Source organism: Pygocentrus nattereri, chromosome 18 (genome assembly GCF_015220715.1).
Source record: "Pygocentrus nattereri isolate fPygNat1 chromosome 18, fPygNat1.pri, whole genome shotgun sequence".
NCBI classification, from domain to species: Eukaryota; Metazoa; Chordata; class Actinopteri; order Characiformes; family Serrasalmidae; genus Pygocentrus; species Pygocentrus nattereri.
The window spans coordinates 32,035,911-32,062,613 of NC_051228.1; the positions used below are offsets into that span (position 1 = coordinate 32,035,911).

Below are 26,703 nucleotides of genomic sequence, written 5' to 3' on the forward strand. Positions count from 1 at the left end.
GCTACACACTGTAATCTTGAAGAAGCATTGTTGATATGGTCTTGTGTGTCCCCTGGCAGACACTGATGAATGCCTGCAAAACGGCATGCTTTGTCAGAACGGCCGTTGTCTTAACGTGGCAGGTAGCTTCCGATGTATCTGCAACGCCGGCTTCCAGCTATCACCTGATGGCAGGAACTGCGTAGGTAAGGCAGTACCACTCTTTCCTATACCTGCTATACTCCTCACCATCTTTTAACCATACTGTTCCTATCTAGGGTTGCAAACCATGTGAAACCTTATTTCCCCCTCTACCTAATCCTGTTTTGTTACGCTCCACCTTACTTCTCATATTAATAATTGCTGTTATTTTATTCAATAATATCTTACACAGTGTACATTATCTATTTACAGTAATTTATTTCTTGATAAGTTATTGACTTTGAGAGTAGATCACTGCTTTTCAAATACAAGGCAGCAGTATTAATATAGCATCTCAGAATTTGTATAGCTTCCACATAAATTGGTTATGAAGTTGAAGAAGAGCAGCAAGTAACTCTTCTCAGTAACTACTGTGACAATTCCCCTGCAGCTTGTGGCTATTATGTTAATTGTAACAGTAATTAACACGTCTCGCTGGAGAACTCATATAAATCTGCCACCAGAAGAGCTAGAGAGCATTGAAATGTGAAATGTTTCAGCATGTGTAGATCATGACAGGTCAGAGCTTTCTGTCCTGCCTTGTTTCTATCGCTATAAAACATACACAAGGTTTTCTTTATCATTGGACAAACAGTGATTATTTTCCAAGCAACTGCACAAGCCCATTCAGGGGGCATTTGGGACCGATAAGCTCTTATTATTGATTTTTACAATTAAAAAAAAAACACACACAAACTAAATAAACATCTATGAATTTTCAGCTTAAATCATGTTCTTATTAAATCAAATAAATGAACTATGGCACTGAGAAAGCTTGTCAGCATATTAAAACAGCAGAAATAACTAAAGTTTCAACCCATCTGTGTTTCATCCACAATTGTGTACTTAGTTGCGAGGTTGGCCTAGCTCCACAGAATGCCAGTAAAAGTCCCATCCAGTCTAACAAGAAATTGTAGTGCATAATTTGTATTTGCATAGGCAGAAAAAAGGGTATTGTGTGGGCAAATTTTAGTCCCCCATTGAAAAGTACAGTGTAATTGTAAACAGAAAAGAACATATTAACCATATTAACATCTGAACTTTATAGTACTATACAGTTCTGGGCAACAATTTTAGGCATGTATGAAAATCATTTAAACTTTTGTTCTTGAATGTACTTTTTTTCCCTGCGTAAATTCCCTCACAACCTAATTGGCTTAATTTAATGAAGGGATGACTGGCTGAAGCAGGTATATACACTGGGAGAGCTTTGGAAATGTTTAAGCTAACACACTAACAGACATCACATTACAATATATTGTTTGTTTGGAATTATTTTATGGGAGCTAGGTGCTTTTAAAACAAATAAATGCTTACTGCCCAGATAAAAGGCTTTATATACTATTCATTTTCTCAGGTGCCTGAATCTTTTGCACAGAACTGTAAGTGCCAGGCCACTAACAGCCAGAGTTGTGTCAGAACAACTGGCTGAAAGGCCCGTACACTTACGTGCTAAATGCTGAGTTAGAACGCCGAATAAGCAAACAGCAATGCATTCTGAATTTGTGTTGTGTCAGTGATTCTACTGCAGTTGTACCAATATTGTCCTAAGTCGGCATTTGAACTTGCTGCTTTCATCCATTAAAATCCATCTAGGCTAAAAATTATAAAGGCATGTATTTGAAGAAGGTCAGTGTGTCTCAGCATTCAGCAGTCCAAACATCTTTTGCAATGGTGTTCATTTATAAATGTCCTCTTTTTTTTTCCAACTCACAGACCATGATGAATGTGCCGTAACAAACATGTGCCTGAATGGCATGTGCATCAATGAAGATGGCAGCTTCAAATGTGTGTGCAAACATGGCTTCACATTAGCCTCTAGTGGGCGCTACTGCACAGGTGCGGTTTGTTGGTCATTATAACTTGATGTCACTTGCTTTAAAACTGTACTTGAAGCTGTCTTTAACCTCAGGCAGGATGAAATTTGATTCACTGTTTTTAGTGCTAAGAAATGTTTGTTGCTTTAGTGTTTTATGTTTAGTGATGTTTGGTGGTGTGTATGTTTAATGAAATAATCATTCTCTCAGATATTGATGAGTGCCTGACTCCTGGCATCTGTATGCATGGGCGGTGCATAAACACAGAGGGTTCCTACAGGTGTGAGTGCTTAGCAGGACTTGCCGTTGGGCCTGATGGACGCTCATGTGTGGGTAAGGATAAATAAAAAACACCCTCACTTAATCTCTCACTATTTTCAGTATACAGCACATATTCTGCACCGTCAGAGACCACCCTTCATCTGTTTAACTTGAAGTCAGCTTGGCCATTGATTTTTTTTTCAGCCACAGGAAAAAATCAGAGAGCATATCATCGCTGTCCAATGAAAAACATGTATCTCAATTTTTTGCAGTTTTTACTTTTCTGCATCATTTGAGCAGATCTGGTTGACCTCAGCAGATATCCTTTATATTGTGTGAAAAATTGATGATGATTGGACCAACAGATGTGCTCCAAAATAATGAAAGAATAAAAACTTCTTCCATTAAAAGTAAAGAATGTTTTTGCCCCCTTCTGTAAATTTACTATTTTGGAGATACTTGTTTTTGGTTGGACAGCAATGAAATACAACAATGTTTGCAAAACAGTTGGGACGCTGTGCAGAATGTAAATAAAAAGAAGAACAAAGATGTACAAATCATTTAACCCATATATTTAATTGAAAATAGAGAAATTGTATTGTTTTTTGAAAAATATGTGTCCATTTTAAATTTGATGCCAGCAACGTGATGGGGGCATCTTCACCACTGTGTTAGATTATCTCTTCTTTTAACAACGCTCTGTAAGCAAATGGGAACTGAGGAGACCAACTGCTGTTTTGAAAGTGAGATTTTTCCATTCTTTCTTGATACAAGATTTCAGTTGCTCAATAGTTTAAGATCTCCTTTGTCAAATTTCTCTTTTCATGTGGCAAATGTTTTTAATAAGTGACAGGTCTGGACTGCAGACTTATTTTCCATTGGCTTTCACCTTCCTTTTGCAAATGTATTATCTTGCATCTAACCTCCACAGAATTATCTCCTAAGAAGACAAATAACTTGCACTTACTGGTCATTTTTATTGAAAATTTAAAAAAATAAAAGTTGGCTTTTTGCATTTTGCACAGTACAGTAAGTTTAAACAATATTTATATGGTTGGTATTGCCAGGCCCCTGTACAAATGTTAGTGTGTTAAGGAAACACACACACACACACACTTCTGTTGGTAAGGCTAAAGTCATAACTGTGTCATAGGTCGAGACCCATATAAACACTGACTCATCCAGTTAGCCAGATGCAAGCTTGCATGCAGATCTGTTCCATATACACACACTCACCAATACACAAATCCTAATTGCTTTGAAGGGGATGATGTTGTGCCTGTAAACACACACAGTAACACACACACTCCCACTTGAATCCATCCCTTTGCTCTAGGCAAATCATGTGATGTCAACAACATGTTTCACATTTAGGCTGAAAACTGAGCCAACTAACATAGTTTAAGGCTAACTGCCTCGCTAGCCTTAAACTATGTGATTCACAGAGAGTCACTGTTACTGGAACTTTCTCTCTTCATGTCTCATCACAGGGGCATTTTCACAGAATGCATGAAGAAAGTCAATAAGCTCAAGGAAATGTCCCCATAAAATGCATTAGTGATTAATGTTTCATTTTATTTAGACGGACTGATGGATGGATGGATGGATGGATGGAATGAACGAACAAACCTGTTTTTTAACCTTATGCTGGTAATAAGTCAGATGGACTTTTCCTTCTTCAGCCCAAGAACGGAATGTCCATTATTCTTGTCAGACCATAATTTACACTAGACATCTGTCCAATTTGAGATGAGCTTGAGCCCAGAGAATTCGGCAGCGTTTCTGGATGTTTTTAACATAGACATCCTCTGTGCACAGTACAGCTTTAACTTGCATGCAGTGATAAACAGTCTTTATTGACAATGATTTGTGAAAGTTTCTGAGCCCCTATGGGGATCAGTCAGAGAAGCTTGCCAGTTTTTAATGAGTTGCCATCTTAGGTCAGGGCCATTCACCCATGTTTTTCAGCTTTGCTCTCTATCTCTCTATTGCTCTATATATATATATATATATATATATATACATACATATATATATATATATATATATATATATATATATATATATATATATATATATATATATATATATATATATATATATATAGCGAGGTAGCGGACGCATGTGCGGAGGTGAGCGACTTTTATTGAGGGCAAATCCAAAATCAGGGTCGTAACGGTCCAGGGTCAAAGAGCCAATACAGAGAGATCCAGGTACAGACATGACAGACAAACTAGACTTGACTTGAACTGAACGAAACATCCAACAGCAAACAAATATTCAAACAAAGATTCAAACAAAGACCAACACATCAAACAACGACCAATACAAAGACCAGCAAACACAACGTGCAAACACAGGGCTTAAATACAACAGGGAAAACAAGGGACAGGTGAAAACAATCAGGGGCGGAGTCACAAAACGAGGGGCAGGACTACAGATACCAAAACAAAGGCACATGGACAGGCCTGGGAGGGGCCAATCATGACAATATGGATTCCCTGAATCTTTTGATGATGTGAACAGTAAAGGGTACCTTGCAATCGAGGTTCCTCACTGAGGAACGTTGTTCTTAAACTGTTGGATTTGTTCGTTGATGCTTTTTTTGGCAAAGTGGCAAGACTCAACCCATCCTTGCTCATAAAGCACTAGTCCTGGGTGCTCCTTTAATACCCAAGCATGTCACCAATTTAAGATTTCATGTTTCACAGCAAGTCTTAAACTGGTCCTGTCCCAACTTTTTGAAAATGTTGCAGACATCTATTTAATATTTACCTAAAATGATGAAGTTGACAAGAAAAAAAACTTAAAAACTGGTCTTTGTGCTCGTTTATTCCAAATACAGGTAAAATGGACAAATCACTGCTTTCTACTTGCATTTCACTTAAAAGTCCCTACTTTTTTTGGAATGGAGATTTGTAGATTTTTGCATGTGTTTTTTTCTGTCTGTCTGCCACCAGACACACACATGCGCAGCACCTGCTATGGAGCCATCAGAAAAGGAGTATGTGTGCGGCCTTTCCATGCAGCGGTCACCAAGTCGGCATGCTGCTGTGTTAGTGCAGACTATGGCTTCGGAGAGCCCTGCCAACCATGCCCTGCCTTAGACTCAGGTATGTCTTTAATTCCTCCCAAATTATGCCCTCGCCAAACCTGACACATGTATACACCATATTACAGCTGTTTTGCTTGATTGAGCAATTACATTTGTGGTCTGTTTTCTGTCTGGAAAAAATGAGTTTGTGGTTAAGTAGATTCAGACCTTCTTTTTGTAAAAAACCTTTTTTAGTAGGTTTTAAATGTTTGTGCCTGTTTGCTGTAAAGTTGCTGTTCTGCATACTTTCAAATAGATCCTTATGTATGTTATATATAGCTGAGTGCATGGCTCAATGAAGTTAAGAAACAAGATCATTTAGAGAAATACAGTAGTCTAAATATATGGGTGAGTGTCTGGCCAACCAAGCAACTGTACACTCATTCACCCAGTGCATTTCTCTAATACTCACTTCAGGAAGGAAATTAAGCTGCCATTTTAATTCACTTAATGCCGCAAGGCTCCTTATGTATCTGTCTTTTTTTTTGCATTTTCTCTCTTAGAGTATTCTTAGGCAGATATACAGGGAATTCTTTTAGCTTTCCTTCATTTTTATGTCTCCCTCTGCTGCTGTCCAGATGGGTAGCTGTTCCTGAAATGATGAAGGGAGTTGGCTCAGTGAAACACATTGGTTATATTTCTCCTCTTCATAGTAAAATAACTCTTGCATCAATAAATTAAGTGGGTAATTTAGTCTTTCACAATGTTCTAGCACCAGTTGGAAGTTTGAATACACTTGCTTGAAATAGCCTTTTCCATCAGCCAGTTTTGTGGTACAATCTTTGCACACTGGATCTCAGAATCTAAGTGGTATCTGCCTTTGTTTTCTAGCTGAATTTAATGCTTTGTGTCGAAGTGGGATTGGTTTTACCATCGATGGAACAGGTAATCCTCTGACTGATGTGTCTATTTTATATATGACAAATAAAGAAATGGTGCATGCTGATAATGATCTTTTCTCTCTGTTCACCAGTATAGATTGAGAAAGTGTTAAAAAATGTTGTTTGGCCCACAGATATTAATGAATGTGCCCTGGACCCTGATATCTGCCCAAATGGAGCATGTGAGAATCTGAGAGGAGGCTACCGCTGTATCTGTAACACTGGCTATGAGACTGATCAGAGTGGCAGGGCCTGCATAGGTGAGTAGATTCATCAATCCATCAGCAACTAGTACTGTATAATAAAATAGAGCACTACAGCACTACATATAGTTACGCTCTGGTCATATTTCTTGCTGCCTGTCCCACTGTCCTCAGTGGTCTTTTGTGGTTTTGCTTTTGTGTGAACTAACATTGCATTTTCCCAAATTTATCAATAGTGCATAAGTTTGTGATACGACTGCTAAGGTGGACAAACATTAAAACATTCACAAGTTTATAATCACTTTTCATATTAATAACTGCTGCCATTCTATTTAACAGTATTTTTTCTTCTTGCACTGAAATACTATTAGCCAGACACCAAAAGCAGTTTTACTATTATTACTATTTTCAAGTATTTCAAGTTTTTTGGGAAAATCAAAAAGCTACTAAATGATTAATAATATACTGTGCTCATCTATTTATAGTAAGTTCTATAATAAGACATCTCTTTGAAATCTGACCACCATGTTTCAAATACAAGGCATTTAAAATTTTAGTATAACTACATTCTCATTGTTTTACAGCTTTCTTGGTTGTTCGGAAATCATCTACAGCTCTGTTCACCAACATTTCTTCATTTTTCAAAATGCCCTACAAATGAGCTGTAGAGTAGTAGCATCGTAATAGAATATTTTTAGATATCTGGGACTTTAAATATAATGTTTTTCATTGAAAATAGTTATCCCAAACTTTTGAAATGGGAATTTTCGAGCACTAGTGTATGTAGCATGTTTATGGGACAAGTAATTGCTGATCTTCTTATGATTTTAACATTTTGACCAGCTATTTCTGGAACATCAAATTAGAACATCAGCAATGCATAAAAAGTATACACTGCTTCAATGCTGTGTTCTGAAAAGGGTGTCTGTGTTTAGTGTGGGATTGGGCGTCTGCTCATTTGGGAAATTGGATGCTGTTGAATACTCACCAGAAGGTGCATGAAGATAAAATTGCATGTGCGAACTTTGGGACAGGCATTTGTTGGGATTTAAGCTCTCAACGTCCTGATAATAGAGCAAAACCTTAGACTACCACAGCATTTAGTAAGGAGCTTCTTCAGAAACATCATCAGATTTTCACACAAGTCCTAAATGTAGATAAATGAACCCAGTTAAACAAATGTTATTATACTTGCTCATTTGCTTATTGAGGAAAACAATCCAATATTTCATGTTTGTGAGTGGCAAAAGTATGTGAACCTGTAGGATTAGCAGTTAATTTGAAGGTGAAATTAGAGTCAGGTGTTTTCAGTCAATGGGATGACATTCAGGTGTGAGTGGGCACCCTGTTTTATTTAAAGAACAGGGATCTATCAAAGTCTGCTCTTCACAACACATGTTTATGGAAGTGCATCATGGCCTAAACAAAGGAGATTTCTGAGGACCACAGAAAAAGAGTTGTTGATGCTCATCAGGTTGGAAAAGGTTACAAAACCATCTCTAAAGAGTTTGGACTCCACTAATCCATAGTCAAACAGATTGTGTACAAATTCAAGACCATTATTTCCCTCCCCAGGGGTGGTCGACCAACAAAGACCAAGAGCAAGGCGTGTAATAGTCAGCAAGGTCACAAAGGACCCCAGGGTAACTTCTAAGCAACTGAAGGCCTCTCTCGCATTGGCTAATGTTAATGTTCATGAGTCCACCATGAGGAGAACACTGAACAATAATGGTGTGCATGGCAGGGTTGCAAGGAGAAAGCCACTGCTGTCCAAAAAGAACATTGCTGCTCATCTGCAGTTTGCTAAAGATCACGTGGACAAGTCAGAAGACTATTGGAAGAATGTTCTGTGGACGGATGTGACCAAAATCGAACTTTTTGGTTTAAATGAAAAGCGTTATGTTTGGAGAAAGGAAAACACTGCATTCCTGCATAAGAACCTTATCCGATCTGTGAAACATGGTGGTGGTGGTTTGGGCCTGTTTTGCTGCATCTGGGCCAGGACGGCTTGCCATCATTGATGGAACAATGAATTCTGAATTATATCAGAGAATTCTGAAGGAAAATGTCGGGACCTTAATCCCATCGAAATGTTGTGGAAGGACCTGAAGCAAGCAGTTAATGTGAGGAAAACCACCAACATCCCAGAGCTGAAGCTGTTCTGTATGGAGGAATGGGCTAAAATTCCTCCAAGCTGGTGTGCAGGACTGATCAACAGTTACCAGAAACGTTTGGTTGTAGTTATTGCTCCACAGGGGGGGGTCACACCAGATACTGAAAGCAAAGGTTCACATACATATTTGTGAGTGGCAAAAGTAATATTGGATCATTTTCCTCAATAAACAAATGACCAAGTATAATATTTTTATGTCAATTGTTTACCTGGGTTCTCTTTATCTACTTTTAGGACTTGTGTGAAAATCTGATGATGTTTTAGGTCATATTTATGCAGAAATATAGAAAATTCTAAAGGGTTCACGAACTTTCAAGCACCACTGTAAGTGTTCTACTGATGATAGCTACAACATGTACAGAAAAAGGTTATTGTGGCAGTTTTTGTGATAGCACATCTTCCATCCCTTAACAGAGCAAAGCTTGCAGCTGTAGCAGCTGAGAAGGACAATATTGAACTAGCAGTCTAATAACCACTGTTTCTAAGATCTATATTGTTTTAAATTGAAGTGATCATTTATATCCATCCGCCACACAGTGCCTGGATTTCAGCTTTGTTCACCAAAGTGAACAATTCCCATTCCTACTCAATGAAGTGTTGGTGATCAAATTGAGTCACAGTCTTTTAGCCAGACTGGACAGACACTCTGGTTTCTCTCCATTTCAAGGAAAAATCAAGACAAGGGATTAGGTTCTGTACTGAAAAAATGCGGCAGCCCTCCAAGTCTCCCTCGCTCCTTCAGATTCTATCCTTGTGCAGTCAAAACACTTTCTCGATTACAGAGAAATGAGTGTGCTGCACTCTCTCTCTGAATCTGACTCAGCCCTGTTTCACCAGCAAGACAAATTGCTTTTCATTCATATTGAAATGACATCATGTCAGGAGCTTGGCAGAGTGCAGTGGGTAGGAAGTAAAGATGTAGTACAGTAGTCTGTCGCCAGAACGAGAAGGCCCAGTGGCACTAAAGGGAGGATGGGGAGCAAGAGCAGGCAGAAATAAAGGCTGTTCTTCCAATTCTCTGTGCCACTACTGCGAAACCGGGAAACCTGCCTCTAAAGATGACAGCTGAGTGTATATTTTTTAGCACCACATAAATGAAAACATAACATGTTTTTTCTGTGTTCATAAACAGGACATAAATACATCTAGAACATACATAGATGGTCGGTTTGTGTGTCCTCTATGTTAAAAGGGAAATGCACTTATTTTTTTTTTTTTACATTTCTGTGTATTTTCATCTTTGAGAAGTAAAGAAAGTTATACAGAGTGGTTTGAGGTGAAAGGGCTCATTAGAGAAACTTACAGTCTCCAATTTTTTACAGTTGTGGTGAACCAGGGGTCACACCATATGTCTACAAATATAGCTATTTTATCTATTATGTAAAACCAACAGTGAACACACATGCATATGTGTTTTTGTATGTAATTTTGAAAATAGTAAAATAGTGGTAAATCTGGAAAAAAAGTGTTCTTTGGAGGCTGTTTTGCCTTACAGCACACTGCATGTACCTCTCCACCTTGAATGGATTACAAAAAATGTTGTTTAGGCCAAAATTTAATCTCAGACTTATTGTAAAACAATATCTCAGACATCAGGCAGCATATTCATAACAGTTCCCTGTTAAAACTCACTGTGGGGCATTAAGTACTTCAGACATCTGATTCCAATCACCATCACTGCGAACAATTCTAATTTGGTAAGTTTAGAATAACGCATTCCACATCAGTCCTCTCTGAATGATTTATTTACATATTTATCTTTGAGTTAAGCCGTGTGTCAAGCTCCAATCTAACAGGCCAAATCACACCTGATTCTGGTCAGCAGGTAATTAGCAAGGCCTTAATTTAGAGTGTTACATGAGGGTAAATGTTGATCTCCACAGCACATTGGCCTAGAAGGTCCTTAGTTTGACATGTCTGAATTAAACAGAACCTTTCAAAAATAGCTGAAATTGCCCTTTAATTCAGGAATTGGTGAAATGTCTCAAAAACAAATCAGTCATTTAAATTGTGGGCCTCCTTTTTATTTAAGGTTTAAAGATTTGTAACAATAAAATATGTCAAAAAAGGCATGAAGAACATCCCATTCTTTTATTACATTTCCTGATTTTTACATTTATATAACACATACAGAAAATAATGACTAAGCTGTGCTATGTGGGGCCTGTTGTTTTTACTCAAATAAGAACAGCATGAAGCTGTTATGTAGCACTAATTTTTATTTTATGAGGGGATGTTCTAAATTATATATTTTTTTTCTAGATTGATTGAATAAGCATCTGCTTTTCATGTCGCATTTCTGCATTCCTCATCTTTGTGTCTTGGAAAAAAGCAAAATCATCAGAGCTCCACAATCTGAGCCTTTAAGGGCTAGCCATAAATTCCTGAAACATCTTTCTGATCTCTGGTAGTAATTTTCTTGTACTATAGAAGTGGGCCTGCTGTTTCTAGGCTCTCCTATAGTTTGTTGAAAGAGTTTTGCAGAGTATGATTTCAATTTAGCACTTTTATGATTATGCTTTCCATGTTAGTTCTTTATCTCTGAAGAAGCGAACAACCTAAACTTCTGACATTGAAAACTTTAGAGCTGATATGACAGCAAAATCCATAATAATAAATACAAATTAAGCATTTAGTCACTGTTTAATTTTGTTGTACTCAGATATGCCACTTACTTAAAACTGTCCTCTAGCTTCAAATAGTAGGACCAAAAAGGCAGTAAATGCGTTTACCATTCCAAGTTCACATTTTGAAAATGCATTATTCCTTGAAGGATAGTGAAGCATCATATTTGGTCACACTAATAAATGCATTGTAACTTTGACAAATGTGCAGTGAATGAGCTGCTCATGTCTCCATGCCTGTGTGTCCAGCGTTTTGTATGATGTCCAAAAGGAATGTCCTTTTCTGTTTATTCTCTGTAGATGTTGACGAATGCCTGGTGAACCGGCTTCTCTGTGATAATGGCCTATGCCGGAATGTTCCAGGTAGTTACACCTGTACTTGCCCCAAAGGCTACGTCTTCAGGCAGGACTCGGAGACATGTGAAGGTGAGCTGAAGGGGACACCTGGCGGAGGACACCTTTGTACACTTTCTGGAAGCTTCAGAAACTCCTTTTAAAGTGATAGTTTGGCAAAAAGCAATGTACTACACAATACTCTGATTACAGGTGTCAAACTCAATCACATAAAAGGGCCATATAAAAAAATCTTATCAAATCTGTGGGCCAAATAAAAAAATGTTTTTATTGCTTTTTTTAATTAAGGTTGTGTTGTCAGAGTACGTTGCAGTGCATGCTGGGGACTGTAGTGCAGCACATTGTGAAAAGGACCAGTAATACTTTTGTGGGCAGGAAAAGATAGTGTGACAGGCCTGATCTGGCCTTGTGTTTGACACATGGTTCCTAAATTTAGCCGATCAGCCAGAACATGTTTGGTGTCTAAAGTTTGCTTCTTTTGCACTGGTGCTATGAGACTAATGCAATGAATAAGGAAAGACAGTAGCCCACTGATTAGCGTAATGACTGAATAGTCACACACTTGCCTCAAACCTTGTTGTTCTGTAATCTCAAGTAAACTTGTTTATGTGGTTTCTGACATTGTATGACATTATCATCTATAAAATGGTCAAAGGTACATAGCAAAACAGTCACAGCAACCATCTAAAAGCGTGAATTTTGTCTCTACTGTTATCCAGTTTTAGAGATAACATTATGGCATGCACTGTAAGTGAGGTGAAGCACCAAAAGCTAAATGAGTACTAATACCATACCCTTGGGGCATCTTCTGCCTGCAGAACATAAGTGAGTAAGCCAGTCATTCGGGTGCTTCACATTTATGAAAGGATACTGCACAGGTAAATTTTTCCCCCAGGGTGCAAATGGTCTAAATATAGACTCTCATAAATTAAGGTATTAACTGTCACTGGGGCGGTACCCCTCTTGTCACTAAGGGTGGTACCCTGAAGGGTACCTCTCACTATCTTTAGTCAGTGAACATAACTGTACCATAGTCCATTGAAATGATGTTTTTTGAGTTGTATTGACTCCACACACCCTGTCTCATCTCCAGGCTTTTTATTTCACTGTTCTCAGATTCCTTTATTGATCCCAGGGGGAAATTTAGTTTTAAAACTAAAAAAAAAAATATTTAAGGTTCAGAATCCACTGTTGTACCTTTGAGGGAAAATTTACATTATTTGTACCTTGCTGAATGAAAAATGTACCTGCACAGAACCTTTCTACAGAACCTGCTATTTCTAGCAGTGTATCCTCAAAGGGTTGATATTTGCATACTTGAAATCAGCTTTAAAAGATACACTACATTGACTTTCCCAGATACACATGCCTTATATGTACATATTCAAACATTTTCATAACCTAACATTTTTAAATTGAAAGATTAAATAAAAAAGCTACAGTCAAAACAGGACTTAAAAATGTATAAAAATATGTTTTAACTTTTACATTTTTAAAAGAATTGCAACAGGATATGATGAAATTACATCCAATAACTAAAGGTATTGTAAAAGTGTCTTTGGGGTACCATCCTAGTTAAAGGCCTTAAAGGTTCCATATTGTTCCCCCACTGGTTTGTACCAAAAAAATGCCTTTTTTTGGATACCAAAACATGTATTGACTGAGCAACTACATTGGGAGTAAGGGGGATGTTGTGTAAATTCCGTTTTTCACTGAACTATCATGTGGAAGTGAATCAGGAGATCCTCTCAGAAGAAAGTAGACTCATTAAGTACATCTGTTAGAAGTCTACAGTTGTTGGCCAGCAATGATGTAGGGCTTAATTGAGTAACTACACTGAATTATTTGGTATATATAAGGTTTCACAGTATTTAAGTTATGTAGTAATGCGATTAAGAAACTGAAGTGTGGGTCGACATACAAGACCTTTAGTTTAAATGAGTAAATGTCACAATAACATTGGTTGTAAACAATTTGGCTTTTGGCTTTTTGTGACTTTTTTTGTGGCTTGGAAAAGCATCCCTGGCTTTGTCTGTTGGGTATAGAGTTTTTATAGAGCAGTAAATCACTTTGGAGTTTCCATGTTCCTGGCTGGTGGTTGGGACCCTTTGGTGCACAGGCACATCCTGACTCACCAGCAGGGGACAAGCGGATATATGTATGACTGGCGCAGAAGCAGTTTTGAGAGGTGGGGGGACATGGTGGGCCCCCTGGCAGAACAGCTGCATACAGTTTAGAGCTGGATGAGGAACAGCTTACTAGAGACACAAATTTGCAGCCATCAATAGTTCTGGAGTCTGTTTTGCGCTCTCTCTCTCTCACTCACACACACACACACACACACACACACACACACACACACACACACACACACACACACTCACTCTCTTACTCACTCATTTACTCACTCATTTTCTCCATCACTCACTGTCTCTCTCTTTTCTCTCTCCCTCACTCCTTCTGCCTCTCTCACTGTCTTGCTCTCATTCTCTCCCTTTTTTCTTTCTTTCTTTCTTTCTCCCATTCTTTTTCTCTTTTTCAGTGACGCTATTTTTTCATCCTCTCACTTTCTCTTCCTTTCTATATCTCTTTCTTTCATTCATTCTTATGGTCTCTCTGTTTCAGCCTTTTGTTGTAAAAGACATATTTTCTCAATTTATGATTCTTTTGATGTTATTTTCTCTTTCATTTTCTCTTTCTCACTCTTTCCCACTATTCCTTTCCTTCTTTCTTTCATAGTTTGTTTTTCTTTCTTTTTTCCTGTGATTCATCATTTCAGTTACAGTCGATAACTGTTGTCATCCAGTATTCTCAGCTTTAAGGAGTGCAGAAACACTTCCCAGAACTGCTCCTGAAAAACAGTCTCTTCTGAGGAAGATTCTCTGTGTGATTCATCAATGCCTCACAGACACATTCACCGTTTACTGCAAATCTACTTCATATGTATTAATGGAATGTGTAAAAACAGAACTCAACTTCATAATATTCCTGGCTTCTTCTGGTTATTTTTATTGGAGCTTATTATTCTTTCTGCACTTTCAGACACTAACAGTGTTTCACTGTAAAATAACATCAGATGAAACATTGAGATGTTCTCCAAATAGTGGAGCTGACTATGTCTGTCTGGAATGGGGAGATACAGTCTTGCCAGGAGTATTTCTGTGCTCTGAGCCATTGTGATTTGTTTGAATGTCTCTTACTGTTTATGCTTTTTACACAGAAACACACTTTAACTCTGCGTTCGGTGTGAGGTCATATTTGGCATTAGAAAGAGTTATGATGACATATGAATACAAAGAAGATGTAAAATTTACAGGAGAAGTAACAAATTTTCCTACTCCTTTTGGCTTTTTGATCTCAGTCCATGTGCTGTCTGTAAGTTTGATCTATGTAATACCTGTGTAACTCCCTCTTGTTTGTTGCAGACGTGAACGAATGCGAGAGCAGTCCATGTATTAATGGAGTGTGTAGGAACAATGCTGGCTCCTTCATTTGTTTATGCTCCCCTGGCAGCAAACCTGACCCAACTGGCCTCATTTGCATTGGTAATTGTACACAGATGTACACAAACACACACACACACTGAACTGATAGTTTACTAAAACAGCAGCCATCCACTTTGTAATGACCTAATGGAAGTAAAAACAGTGTGCCAATACCTCTGAGTTCTGTCCAATATAAACACCTATTCTCACATGAAGAGATTTTTCTAATTATGCTTCTGAGAGGATATTTAGTTTCTTTGTGCCAGAGATGTTCACAGGTCATGTAATGTGAGACAAGTCTAGTGTCTCTGAGGTGAGAGTCAGAGTCTAGTCTCAAGTTTTCAAGTTTGAGTCAAATGTTAAGGCCCAATCCCATTTATTCTTTTTACCCTTAACCCCTTGTTTTCACCACGTGTCAGCTTAACCCCTTGGAACGGAGTTCAAATCTTGCCCAATGAAATGGGACAACCCTCAAAAAAAAAAAAAAAAAAAAACTTGCTTCATTAACAGGCTACTAGTGCTGCTCTGTAGGTGACAGCACATCTTCAGTGATAGGAGAGGAGGGCAAAGTTCAGCAGCCTCTCTGCTGGGCTTTAGTTACATTTAGGGCATCATATGCTCTCAAAGAGGAGGTATAAGAGGATATAATTATTTATTATCGTGCAGCCATCTTGCCAGTTTATGTTCTTTCTCATAACACTCGATTTGTAGTGTACATCTGAAAAACCTTGATTTGGAGGACCATGTAGCCCTTACACTGAAGTCTCAAGTCAACAGATTGAGACTCTGAGTTGACTTGTGAGTCACTTGGGTGCAAGTCTGAGTCAAGTATTGAGTCTTTGAGGTGCAACAAGTCTTTAGGGTCTGAGTCCAAGTGAAGATTAGAGTCTCTGAGTTAAGAATCTGAGTTAATCTTTGAGTCTCTAAGGTGCAAGTCTGAATCTGTGAATCTTAGTTGAGTTTTGAGTCTTCAGGGTGCGAGTCTCAGTTGAATTACATGACTGAGGCTAGCTTTGGCTCAGTGTACCTCAGTAGCTCTGGAAAGCATTTGCTGTCCAAAACCACTTCATTCTCAATAATTTTGCACACTCATTTGTGATTTCCATATACCACCATGCATCACATCATCTCTCAGACAACACAGACAGAATAATTGTGTGTTTTATTACTTGTGAATGTTTGCTTACAATTTGATTTCCACAGACTCTCTGAAAGGGACATGCTGGCTCACCATCCAAGAAGGCCGCTGTGAGGTGAATATTAACGGGGGTACTCTGAGGTCCGAATGCTGTGCCACACTGGGGGCAGCGTGGGGCAGTCCCTGTGAACCTTGCGAGATTGGTAAGTCTGCAGAAACCATTTGAAACCAGTGTGTAGCACCACGTGTGCTACCCTGGGCTCAAGGAGGACACTGGAGGCAGGGTTCAGGGTTGCAGCAGCCATGTTTCTTTGTCTCACACCAAACAAACGCAACAATGAAAACCAAAAGCAAACCTATGCTGCACACTCTTCAATGGCTTCTAGCTAGACTTTTCAGTCCACACTCGCAGTTCTCTCCCCGCCGTCCTCACCGAGGTTTGTCGCCACTGGGTGTTTGGGCCCAGCCTTCTTGTCGGCTCTCGCGGCCGTCGTCGTCGGGGCCTGGGGGGCGGGCGCATGACACACAGTGTTTTACCCCAAAGCCAAAAAGTAATGATCCATGTTCAGATTATACTGTGTTGATGTCTTTTGTGATTCATTCATCAGTTACTGTGTCAGTTGGAATGATTAATACAACAATTCATCCATGCAGTTGTTACTGAAATGTGGACCATGAATTTTGAAAAATCACATGCAGATCTTTTAACACAGAATGCAAGTGCTAAATGGTTGAAATTGTTTTTTATTATTATTTTTATTTATTTATTTTTTGGGGGGGGGGGGGGGGGGTTTCATTTAACCCACTTTGAGTTGTTCTAGGTATCAAAATTCAATGTTTTTATAGTACTGAGCAAATTATTTCAATGCTACCCAATATGGAAAAACCCAGTATCATACAAAACCAAATTTCAGTACCTAATTAGTTGTTCTAATTAGCATCAGTGAGCACATTAGCATGCTTGTTCCAAACTCCAGACTGCTGATTGGTTGTCTAATATTCAAACCATTGAAACTTGTTCAAACTTCTGCAAATGACTTGAATGAATTATATTACATCTGCAGCTCATTTGCTTCCACTGCTTAGAACTACTGTAATATATTCATAACCCATAGCAAAAGTGTCTATAATTTATCATTTTATTTAGCATTCATTAGCATTCATAACACATTATATTATCAGTGCCAAAAAGCTCAGTCCCATATGATAGATATGATATTGTAACCCCAATATAAATTTGTAAGTTGTGTCTGTAAAACATATTTTAGACAAAAATATTAAAGTGTTTCCAGTGTTCCAAAGCAAATTAGTACTGAAAAAAATTGTAACAAAAACATTGAGGACCATTACTGTTGGGCAAAGGCAGTGGGCAGGAATTGCCAGTGCTAATATAGTTATAATTTCCAATGAGTTCCTGCTAGATCAGTGTTATTAATCTGTCCATACAAAACACTCCCTGCATAGGAACATAGGAATTAAGAGTTAGGCTTCATATTGTAGGTTAATAATAATAATAATAATGAATTTTATTTGTAACGCACTTTACATACAAGGTTTACTGAAGATCCTCTAAAATGTTTGCAATTTGCAAAGTAAAGCATGTCTTACAAGTATGAGAAAGTCAATCACAGAACTGTTATCTTGGCACTAACATATAATTGCAAATTCAAATAAATTTCACTAGTGGAAATTATCATGATCACACTGATGATAATGCTCCATAGTACAGCTTTGTGCTCAGTGAGCTGTCAGACAGTTTTAAAGGGAGGGATCTGATAGGCAGTTGGATCGCTGTGATATGAGTGAAAGTCGGGGTTGTTGTTTTAATTAATTCTTCCAATCTATTATCCTCCGGTTTCACTGGTCAGTACCCAGATGCTGTAACTATTTGACAGTGTATTTGTTTTATACACATGTATTTTTAAGAGTCTCAACCCAACCACTGGAGAAACATAATTTTAGTGAGGCGTAATTTCTCTGGTGTTTATAATTGCTGAGACCTTTGTCATTGTACGCCACTGCTGAAAAAAAAAGCTCATTATGTTGTCTAGTGAACTAGCACCAATATAAACTGACAGAGCCTTGGCCCATGTTATGTCAGCAACTACAGCTGCGCTGCTGTTCTATAATTGAAATGGATGCCATGAGCTGCTCTTGTGAATGCATTGGGTAGCCCATTCTCCACTCTCATGTGGTCTGGCTTTATGCCTGTCTCTCAAAGCATTTTTCTGCTCATGTCATCTCCTAATTGGTTTGACTGGGCCTTGTCTCAAGAGCCTCAATGTTTTCTCTGGGGCTTTACACTTTTGCCAGCAGTTCCCTTATGACAGACAACCACAGAGAGCACCACACATGCATAATTCACCTCATCAGCTCATTCTCAAGCCTTTCATGAGTGAGGTCTGAAACAGGCAAAGTAGTGAAGTGATCATGTATAAAGTATTTCTGTCCAAGAGGGCAGCTTATTTACGGTTCTATGTCAGAATAAGATTAACACACTTGATACATCTCATGAGCCTGTGCTATAAACCTTTATGATTTAATCCTAATAGAAACTATATTAGTAAATACTTGTTGTAACAGTATTGTGCAAAAGTCATAGACCACCCTTTGTTTATTTAATTTCCTGTCAAAACAGCCTTTATGTACAAGCTATTCATTTCTGAGGAATTTACATGTAAGATAGTCCACTTGCTAAGAAGGGGGAGAGGGCATCAAAGAACAGTGGGACAGTACTGCAGCTCTTATAAGTGATTATAAGTGAGTGGTTTGTGATTAGCCTACTTGTGTTAATACTTTCTAGCGCTCACATTTTTTAAATGACTGCTTCAAACGTGAACATTTGTCGTATTTTCAGATCCTGTCTGTCAAAGAGGGTTTGCTCGACCAGGAGGGACCGTTTGTGAAGGTAAAAGCAAAGTGTTCTGTTTAATTCTTATTTGCTCCTGGGCTTCTTTTGAAGCAGATGTTCATAAAACATGAACATCTGCATTATTAATTCAGTTTGAAATTTGTAGTCCATCTTTAATTAATTCTGATAAACTATTTATCATCTCTGGCTTTCAGACGTGTACCCAGCTGTGATTGGGTGCCAAGAAACACAAAGTTTCTCTCTCTGTCTTCCCCTTCTCTGTCTTTCTGTTTCATGCCTTCGTTTTTTTTTTTTAGATGTAAATGAATGTGAGGTGTTTCCTGGTGTGTGTCTCAATGGACGGTGTGTGAACACAAGAGGCTCCTTTAAGTGCCAGTGTCCTGAAGGCCTCACACTGGACTCTACTGGACGTCTATGTGTAGGTGAGTCAGCGTACTATCCACACTGAGGTAGTGAACTCTTTCTCTTCCAGCAGCAAATCGTGTAAAAGTAGAGAAGAGCAGTGTAGATGCAGCCTTGAATGCTGGCCTCATTTATGTGTTCTATAGTGTCTATTGCCTGCGAGTGACCTACGCTGTGGGGCAGATTTACAAACCCTATTTTGGTATTAAAAATGTCTGTTATGATTAACTTAATAGGTGCAACAGTCCTTTAGAGCCCATGATAGGATGAAAGGGGCAATCAATGGTCTCTTGTGCTTTTGCCTCATTGCTTATGCATTTGTGTTTGCATCTCAAAGCACAAAATACTAGGAGGAGATTAAAATAAAATATTAAAATAAACCACCCTTTATGAAGGCTCATAGTAAATACTGACTGTGCGCTGTGAAAAGCTTGTCATAGTTTTACTAATAACATGGCTGACATTAATTATGCTTAGAAGCAGGGAGAAAAGATTTATTTTCCATGGAAGAATATTTTTTGAATGCTTCCCATTTCACATTATTCTTCATTTGGTGCAGGAAGTAAAACAACTAAAATCAAATTAGAATCGTGTTTTAAACTTCTGTTCCTAGTTTTAGTACTTTGGGTTTAGTGAACCGCTCTCATCAAAGTGTCTCAAGAGTTTTGAGAATTGTGAATTGCCAGTTTTCTTTTCCAAACTACTGCTAAAACACATATTGAAACTTTTGTGGTTGTGAAATCTCTAATGTTAAAGTTTCCCATTACTTTACACACACTGCGGGAAGAGCAGTGACCCTTTTACTTTTCCTTACTAAGTCAAAAACTCTGACAGAATTTTAACCAGCCTCCAGGGCAAAGTGTCAGTAGACTGTCAGTATTCTTGGAATTTCTATACCAGTAGTGATAACTGATAATACCTTCATGTGGACAATACAACACAAATTATAACAGATAATTTTACTGTTTTGCCTTTAAAAAAAAGTTCCCACCATAATCTATGAAATGCATAAAAAGCTAGCTGCTATTGTAAGCTGCTTCATATTCTTTAAGCTACGCAGATCACTGGAATAATTTTCAAATGACCAAATGAACAAAATGACTAAATAAACAATGCTCACATTTTCACTCTACAGCATCAGAGAATGTCTGTATGTGTGACATGATATGTTGGTTGTAATTATCAGGTCATTATCTGGCCCATTGTTTGGTAAGTGTTTTGAATGATCAACTACTGTAAATGAATAGGTAAGTTATATAGTTATGGAAGCAAAGAACTGTTGCCTGCCAAACCCCTTAGGTGTAAAGGGGTTCATTTGTGTGCAAAGTGCTTAAAGCAAAGTTTCCTTTTTCCTCTTTTCCAGACATTCGCTCAGAGCACTGCTACCTGACCTATGACGAGGATATGTGCGGCCTGCCTGTGGCCGGAAGGTTCCGGATGGATGCATGCTGTTGCACAGTGGGGGCAGCCTGGGGGAAGGAGTGTGAGGCGTGTCCAGAGCCTGGCACACGAGCGTATGAAGCTCTGTGCCCCAGAGGACCGGGCTTTGCTAACCGTGGGGATGTGCTTACAGGCAGACCTGTGTATAAAGGTGAAAGGTTATAAAGGTTGTCCTTCCTTTTCTGAAAGCATTGTTGTGTTAAAGCATCTGATAGTCATTGCATCACTGACGCCTCAGGGCTAACAGAGTTTAGTGTCACAGTACACAGTAAATTAATACAAAGTATATTTTAATGAGTGTATGAAGTTATTTGAAACCTGGTTATTTTGTTACTTTTCTTTTGACAGACATCAATGAATGTAAAGTGTTCCCAAGCATTTGTGCACATGGAACATGTAGAAACACAATTGGAAGCTTCAGATGTCGCTGTAATGGTGGGTTTGCTCTGGATATGGAGGAACGCAACTGCACAGGTAACACAGTCTGCTGGGAACAGAATTCAGATAACAGTTTTGTTTAGCAATTTTTTATTCCTAAATTGTGAAATCTAAATATATTTCTCTAAATGTGTTAATGCATATTTATATAAAAAAATATGCAATGCTGAAGCCATTTAAACATTTTTACTTCTTACTTTGTGCACAAACAGAAAATGAATACTTTTAAGATTATTTTTGACTGACAGTCAATTTGGTCAGACTCTGAAGATGACACTACACTAAACTCACAATCTGTCATCACCACTGAGCAGCTTTTCAGTTGGCAGCTTTGACAGAACACCTAAACAACCTGGAATTAGCCAGAAATGAACTCAATACCATCTGCCAAACAAAATGGGCTGTAAGATGCTTTACAGACTGGCTGAAACAAAACAAAATTAATATTGATCTATGAAAAATTGACAAAACTAAACTAAACTTGATATTGTGGCAGTTTTATGGCTCAGTCCCTAAGGCAAGGCTTAATGTTATAGCATACAGTGCAGCGAGTGAGCGAAGTTCGTTACTCTGATGTAACAACAAGCTGCTGTTAAGTAACCTATAATTTGGCAGAAGAAATTGCTAACACTCAAACATATTAAATCTTAAGTTCATTGCCCAATTTATTTATTTATTACTTTATTTATTTAACTGTTGTATAAAAGCAATAGAACACTCGAGATTGTGTGTTATCGCGAATAACTAGCCGTGGTGTTATTTCGCTATGACATACTCCCTCTGATGTTCTATTGCTTAAATATATTTAAATGTTAAAATCTTTGATTCATTCTTTGATGCTTGCTTTTACTAGTATGCTCTTAAAAATAAAGGTTCCAAAATTCCAGAAGTTCCAAAAGAAGATCACATCCTTACAGACAGGAATCAGTGGCATTTTATACACACTAAAATATTGATGTCATGTCTGTATATGCTTCTGAAACGTTCCTTATTGTTTAGGTGGTGATGAATTTAGTTAGTTTTGAGCATGACTTAAAAACACTCACCAATATTAGACTACAAAAATTATAAAATATTTCATTAAAACAAAAAGAGTATGTGTTTTGGTGGTACCAAGGCTTCATCAGGCTACACGCTGATTGTCAGAACTTGGGACAAATTAACTGCTCACCATGTGGCCATGAGGGATGCGGTCTCACTTCCTGCTCTAATTAAACTCATGATAAATCTAAACCTTCAAGTTCACTTTAAAAGGAATCAAAGAGGAAAAAATGGGTATTATTTTCACAAGTTGAAATTGTTTTTGGTTTATTGTTATATATGATCAGTTTTATATGTTTAGTTTGGTTAGCTACACATATGTACAACAATGTAAGGTGTGACCTCTGAATTTTTTCATATTGTTTGTGTGTTCGGGTGAACAGACATTGATGAGTGTAAGATTTCTCCTGACCTCTGTGGACATGGGACATGTGTGAACACTCCAGGCACTTTTGAGTGTGACTGCTTGCCAGGTTATGAGAGTGGTTTCATGATGATGAAGAACTGTATGGGTGAGTTTCAAACCTCCCTTTAACATTCCAGCACACTTGCTGATGCTTCACCAGCATTTAAAGTAAATATAGACTAACTCACATGTGTTTTTTATTGTTAGTCAGTACAACTATGAGTTATAATGAGTAAATCTATGGTAGTTGTATTAGCTGAAGTTGCCAAGTACTTTTACCTTGAGTGTGTGTGTGTGTGTGTGTGTGTGTGTGTGTGTGTATACCTGTTGCAGATATTGACGAGTGTGAACGGGACCCTGGACTGTGTCGAGGAGGCTCCTGTGAGAATACAGAAGGGAGTTACCAGTGTGTGTGCCCACCTGGTCACCAGTTATCCACTGATGGAGATGCTTGTGAAGGTGGGAACATGAACAAATGCACACCTACACTGTGCTCTGAATACATAAAGTACTATGCAAAGGTCATTTTTCAGGAGATATTTTGTTAGATGTAATTCACTTTCATAACTAAGGGTTATTGCAAAGAAAAGTAAGTGAAAAAACAGGATTTTCCAAAACTGGAATAAAAGAAGTATATTTTGAGAAATTGTAACTCCTAAGAACCATGCAGTGCCTGGTAGTTCACCAAAATGGTTAGTTAAACAGTACTTAAAGCTTCCATCTGTGACAGATAAGATAAAATTCACAGGTGTTTCTCTCCAGAAATCTACTATGAATACGCAACTCAATGCTATGTGTCTGAAGGATGTAAGGAAGCTGCTGATGTTCAGCATCATTGAGTATGAAACAGAAAATACAACCAACTTCTAAGACTGAACTTTGGAAGTGTTAAAAACATCCCTGCAGATTTCTTTAAACTAAAAGCAAATCTCTCAAAAAGAATGAAAGCTGTAATAAAGGCAAAAGAGAACACCGAAAAAGTAAATGTATGTATGTTTGATTTAAATGTATTTAGTCATTGAGGCTCCCGTTTCATGTTCGTTTTCTTTTTTCCTGATGGTGAAAAATGAATGACTGAATGATTAATTTTCTTAAGGGCCATTTTGACTGGAAATTAAATAAATGAACACTTAAAGAGAGATTTGACTACATAAATTGTTCTTTGCATAAGTAAATGGTTCCTTACTATGACAGAAAATGTGTATGTGATACTTAGAAATAGAAAGAAATAGAAAATGATTCCATCTAGCACCAAAAATTCTGCTCTTATTACAAGTCATAGAACATTTTTGTATTATGTAGAACCCCTTTTACTAGGAGTGTGCAGTGTTTTAGTGTTTCTGATAACAGGTTTATACTTTAAACTGGTCCATAAACTTTGGTATGATCTTCACCTAAAAAGCTACTATTTTAAAGAAGAAAATGTGTCCCCTTCTTTGAAACTCCTCAAGCTTCAAATAATCTCTATTGGATTAAGCCAGTGGAGCTCAGTATGAGATGACAAGCTGTTTATTAGCTCAGTGATCCTTAAGTCCTAAGTTTCCTACCCTTATTTATCCACATGAATTAACATGATCTGATTCTTACAATGGTTTTGATGATATCTAGGTATGTGTAATATGTGTCTGTATGTGTGTGTGTGTGTTACAGATGTGAACGAGTGTGAGTTGAGTGCCACTCTGTGTAAAAATGGCGAGTGTGTAAATGTGGCCGGCACTTATCACTGCTCCTGTTTCTCTGGATACCAGTCAACCCCTGACAGAAAAGGATGTACAGGTAAAGCTTCTACAGTCAAGCAAACTCACAATTCAACAGCTATTGAAGTATTGGCATTTTGTTGGATATGAATAAGTGTTGTGTATGTTGATGTACATTTTGGGATTTGTCACTCATTTTTGATTTGTCTTCTTGTGTAGCACTTACATAGTATTGGTCAAGAAATGCAGCTTTAAACTGTTCTTGTTTATTATTTGTTTACCTTCTTATTATGTGTAATACATATTTATTACTCTTCCACATGTATGTCCTTTGTATCTATGTGTATAGAATATGTCTTATACTGTTTAACTATCCACAGGAATCAATAAACAAATTGAAGTATTGAAGAATTACAGCACCATAAACTACTACAGATTCAGTAATCAGGATTTTGGTCCTGTCATCTGTCTTGTGTTTCAGACATAGACGAGTGCACCATTGAGAACGGAGGTTGTGATCGACTTTGCACTAACTCAGAGGGGAGCTACACCTGCAGCTGTGGACAAGGCTATGCACTGATGCCAGATCAGAGAACCTGCACAGGTTGCACACAATGCGCCATAGTACCTGTATTGCTTTAAATGGGAACTCAAAGGCTCTAATTTCATATGTTGGTTAGTACAATCATACAAAAGCATGCAAGGAAATGCATATGAAGAAAAAAAGAACATCTCTCTGAATGTAGTGCTGAAAGAGTCATTATTGCAATTGTGAACAATTGTGTACAAAAACACTCTGGATTCAACAAAGTCAGTCTGAACATCGAACCTTCAAAGTGTCCACAGTATATACCCTTGAAAGTTACAGTTTATTATCATACTTGTATACACAAGAACACATATACCAAAAATGCATAGCAAATTCATGCCATTCATTCTAAGACTGTCTGTGTGCTTTATCTGCATGAAACATAGACCTCCAAGATAGGATTGAATGTTAATTGCCAATATGATTCATAACTCAATTCCTCTGCTGTAAGTACATGAAATAAAAGGTATCTCTGTCAACCTGTTCAAAGGGTGAATCTCCTACTCTGGTTGTTGTACGCAACACAAATAATGTGATTTGGTGGAGATCACACACACTCTTGAGAGTTCTAACCACACTTCTGACTCAAAATCTCCCACCTAACAGCATGGCATAGCTAATACTACGTAAGCAGGGTTAAAGTATGTTCTGGAGTGGCTCGCAAAATCACTTTGCATTTACAATGATATTACAGTAGATAAGAGCTTTATAGGGAGCAGTATGCAAGTCAGTTGACCAAGGTCATTTATATGCACATATTAGGAGTATATCTAGTTCAACTAATCAAATTAAGTAATTAAAATCAAGTCTTCTATCCAATTTGCATAGACAACAAGACTCCATGGTGGAGTGTTTGAGTAGTTTGAGTATGACAGCTTACTTTAGATGCTCATCTTAAGTGAAGTTCTTCAGTTTGCTCCTTTTAAAGCTTAATAGTATTAAAGCAAAATATCCGATGGTGTCTGTGTTGGCCGACAGTGTTGGGGTAGTTGTTCAAAGAAAGTAATTCAGTTCAGATTATGAATTTCTTCTTCTAAACTATAATGGGATTATTTTACTTACCATTCCCTGCAAAAAGTAACTTGGAAGTATAAAAACAAAACCAGTAGTCATTTTAAGTAAACTTCATCGTAACTATTATTTAAAGGCATGTCACTACCCCTGCCTGCTTTTGCCCTGAGCAAAAATGTAGCCTGATATGCTTTGTTGAAATGATAAATTACTAATGCCTGAAAATCCAGAAATTCATCTGTAGAAAAAGTTCATGGTTATTTTCTACCCTGTTACGCCCAATTTTGTTTACCAGTATTCAAGATTTCAATATTGGTATCAGTTTTAAAAAAGAAGTGGCATTTTGCCATCTCTAATTGTTAAGCTAAGGTTAAGGGTGAGTGCCAGTGCCACAGACCATGAATGTCCACTCTCCATACAAAGCCAGAAGTGATTGTTCTGTTCTCTAAACCTCCACTGTCTCTATTCCCTGAACACATTAGCATGAGTTAAAGGCACCATAACTACAGGCATTCATAGCATGTGAGTCATGATAGGAGAATGTTAAAGGTTGAAGTGAGTACATTCTAGAATATATACAGGTAACACACACACACA

General features: G+C 37.8%; 1 protein-coding gene across 2 annotated transcripts in view; it reads left to right on the forward strand.

Annotated features, from left to right (window-relative positions):
• LOC108423776 (fibrillin-2) overlaps positions 1 to 26,703 on the forward strand; it is a 108,267-nt gene that overhangs the window by 41,278 nt on the left and 40,286 nt on the right. For both annotated transcript variants that reach the window (XM_017691317.2, XM_037547621.1), the window contains 17 exons: positions 60 to 185; positions 1,897 to 2,019; positions 2,208 to 2,330; positions 5,219 to 5,371; positions 6,184 to 6,237; positions 6,368 to 6,493; positions 11,534 to 11,659; positions 15,013 to 15,132; positions 16,276 to 16,413; positions 19,068 to 19,118; positions 19,379 to 19,504; positions 20,848 to 21,075; positions 21,273 to 21,398; positions 22,787 to 22,915; positions 23,143 to 23,268; positions 24,460 to 24,585; positions 24,988 to 25,110. In XM_017691317.2, the coding sequence (XP_017546806.2) occupies positions 60 to 185; positions 1,897 to 2,019; positions 2,208 to 2,330; positions 5,219 to 5,371; positions 6,184 to 6,237; positions 6,368 to 6,493; positions 11,534 to 11,659; positions 15,013 to 15,132; positions 16,276 to 16,413; positions 19,068 to 19,118; positions 19,379 to 19,504; positions 20,848 to 21,075; positions 21,273 to 21,398; positions 22,787 to 22,915; positions 23,143 to 23,268; positions 24,460 to 24,585; positions 24,988 to 25,110 (2,124 nt within the window). The remainder of the gene's footprint in view (positions 1 to 59; positions 186 to 1,896; positions 2,020 to 2,207; positions 2,331 to 5,218; positions 5,372 to 6,183; positions 6,238 to 6,367; positions 6,494 to 11,533; positions 11,660 to 15,012; positions 15,133 to 16,275; positions 16,414 to 19,067; positions 19,119 to 19,378; positions 19,505 to 20,847; positions 21,076 to 21,272; positions 21,399 to 22,786; positions 22,916 to 23,142; positions 23,269 to 24,459; positions 24,586 to 24,987; positions 25,111 to 26,703) is intronic.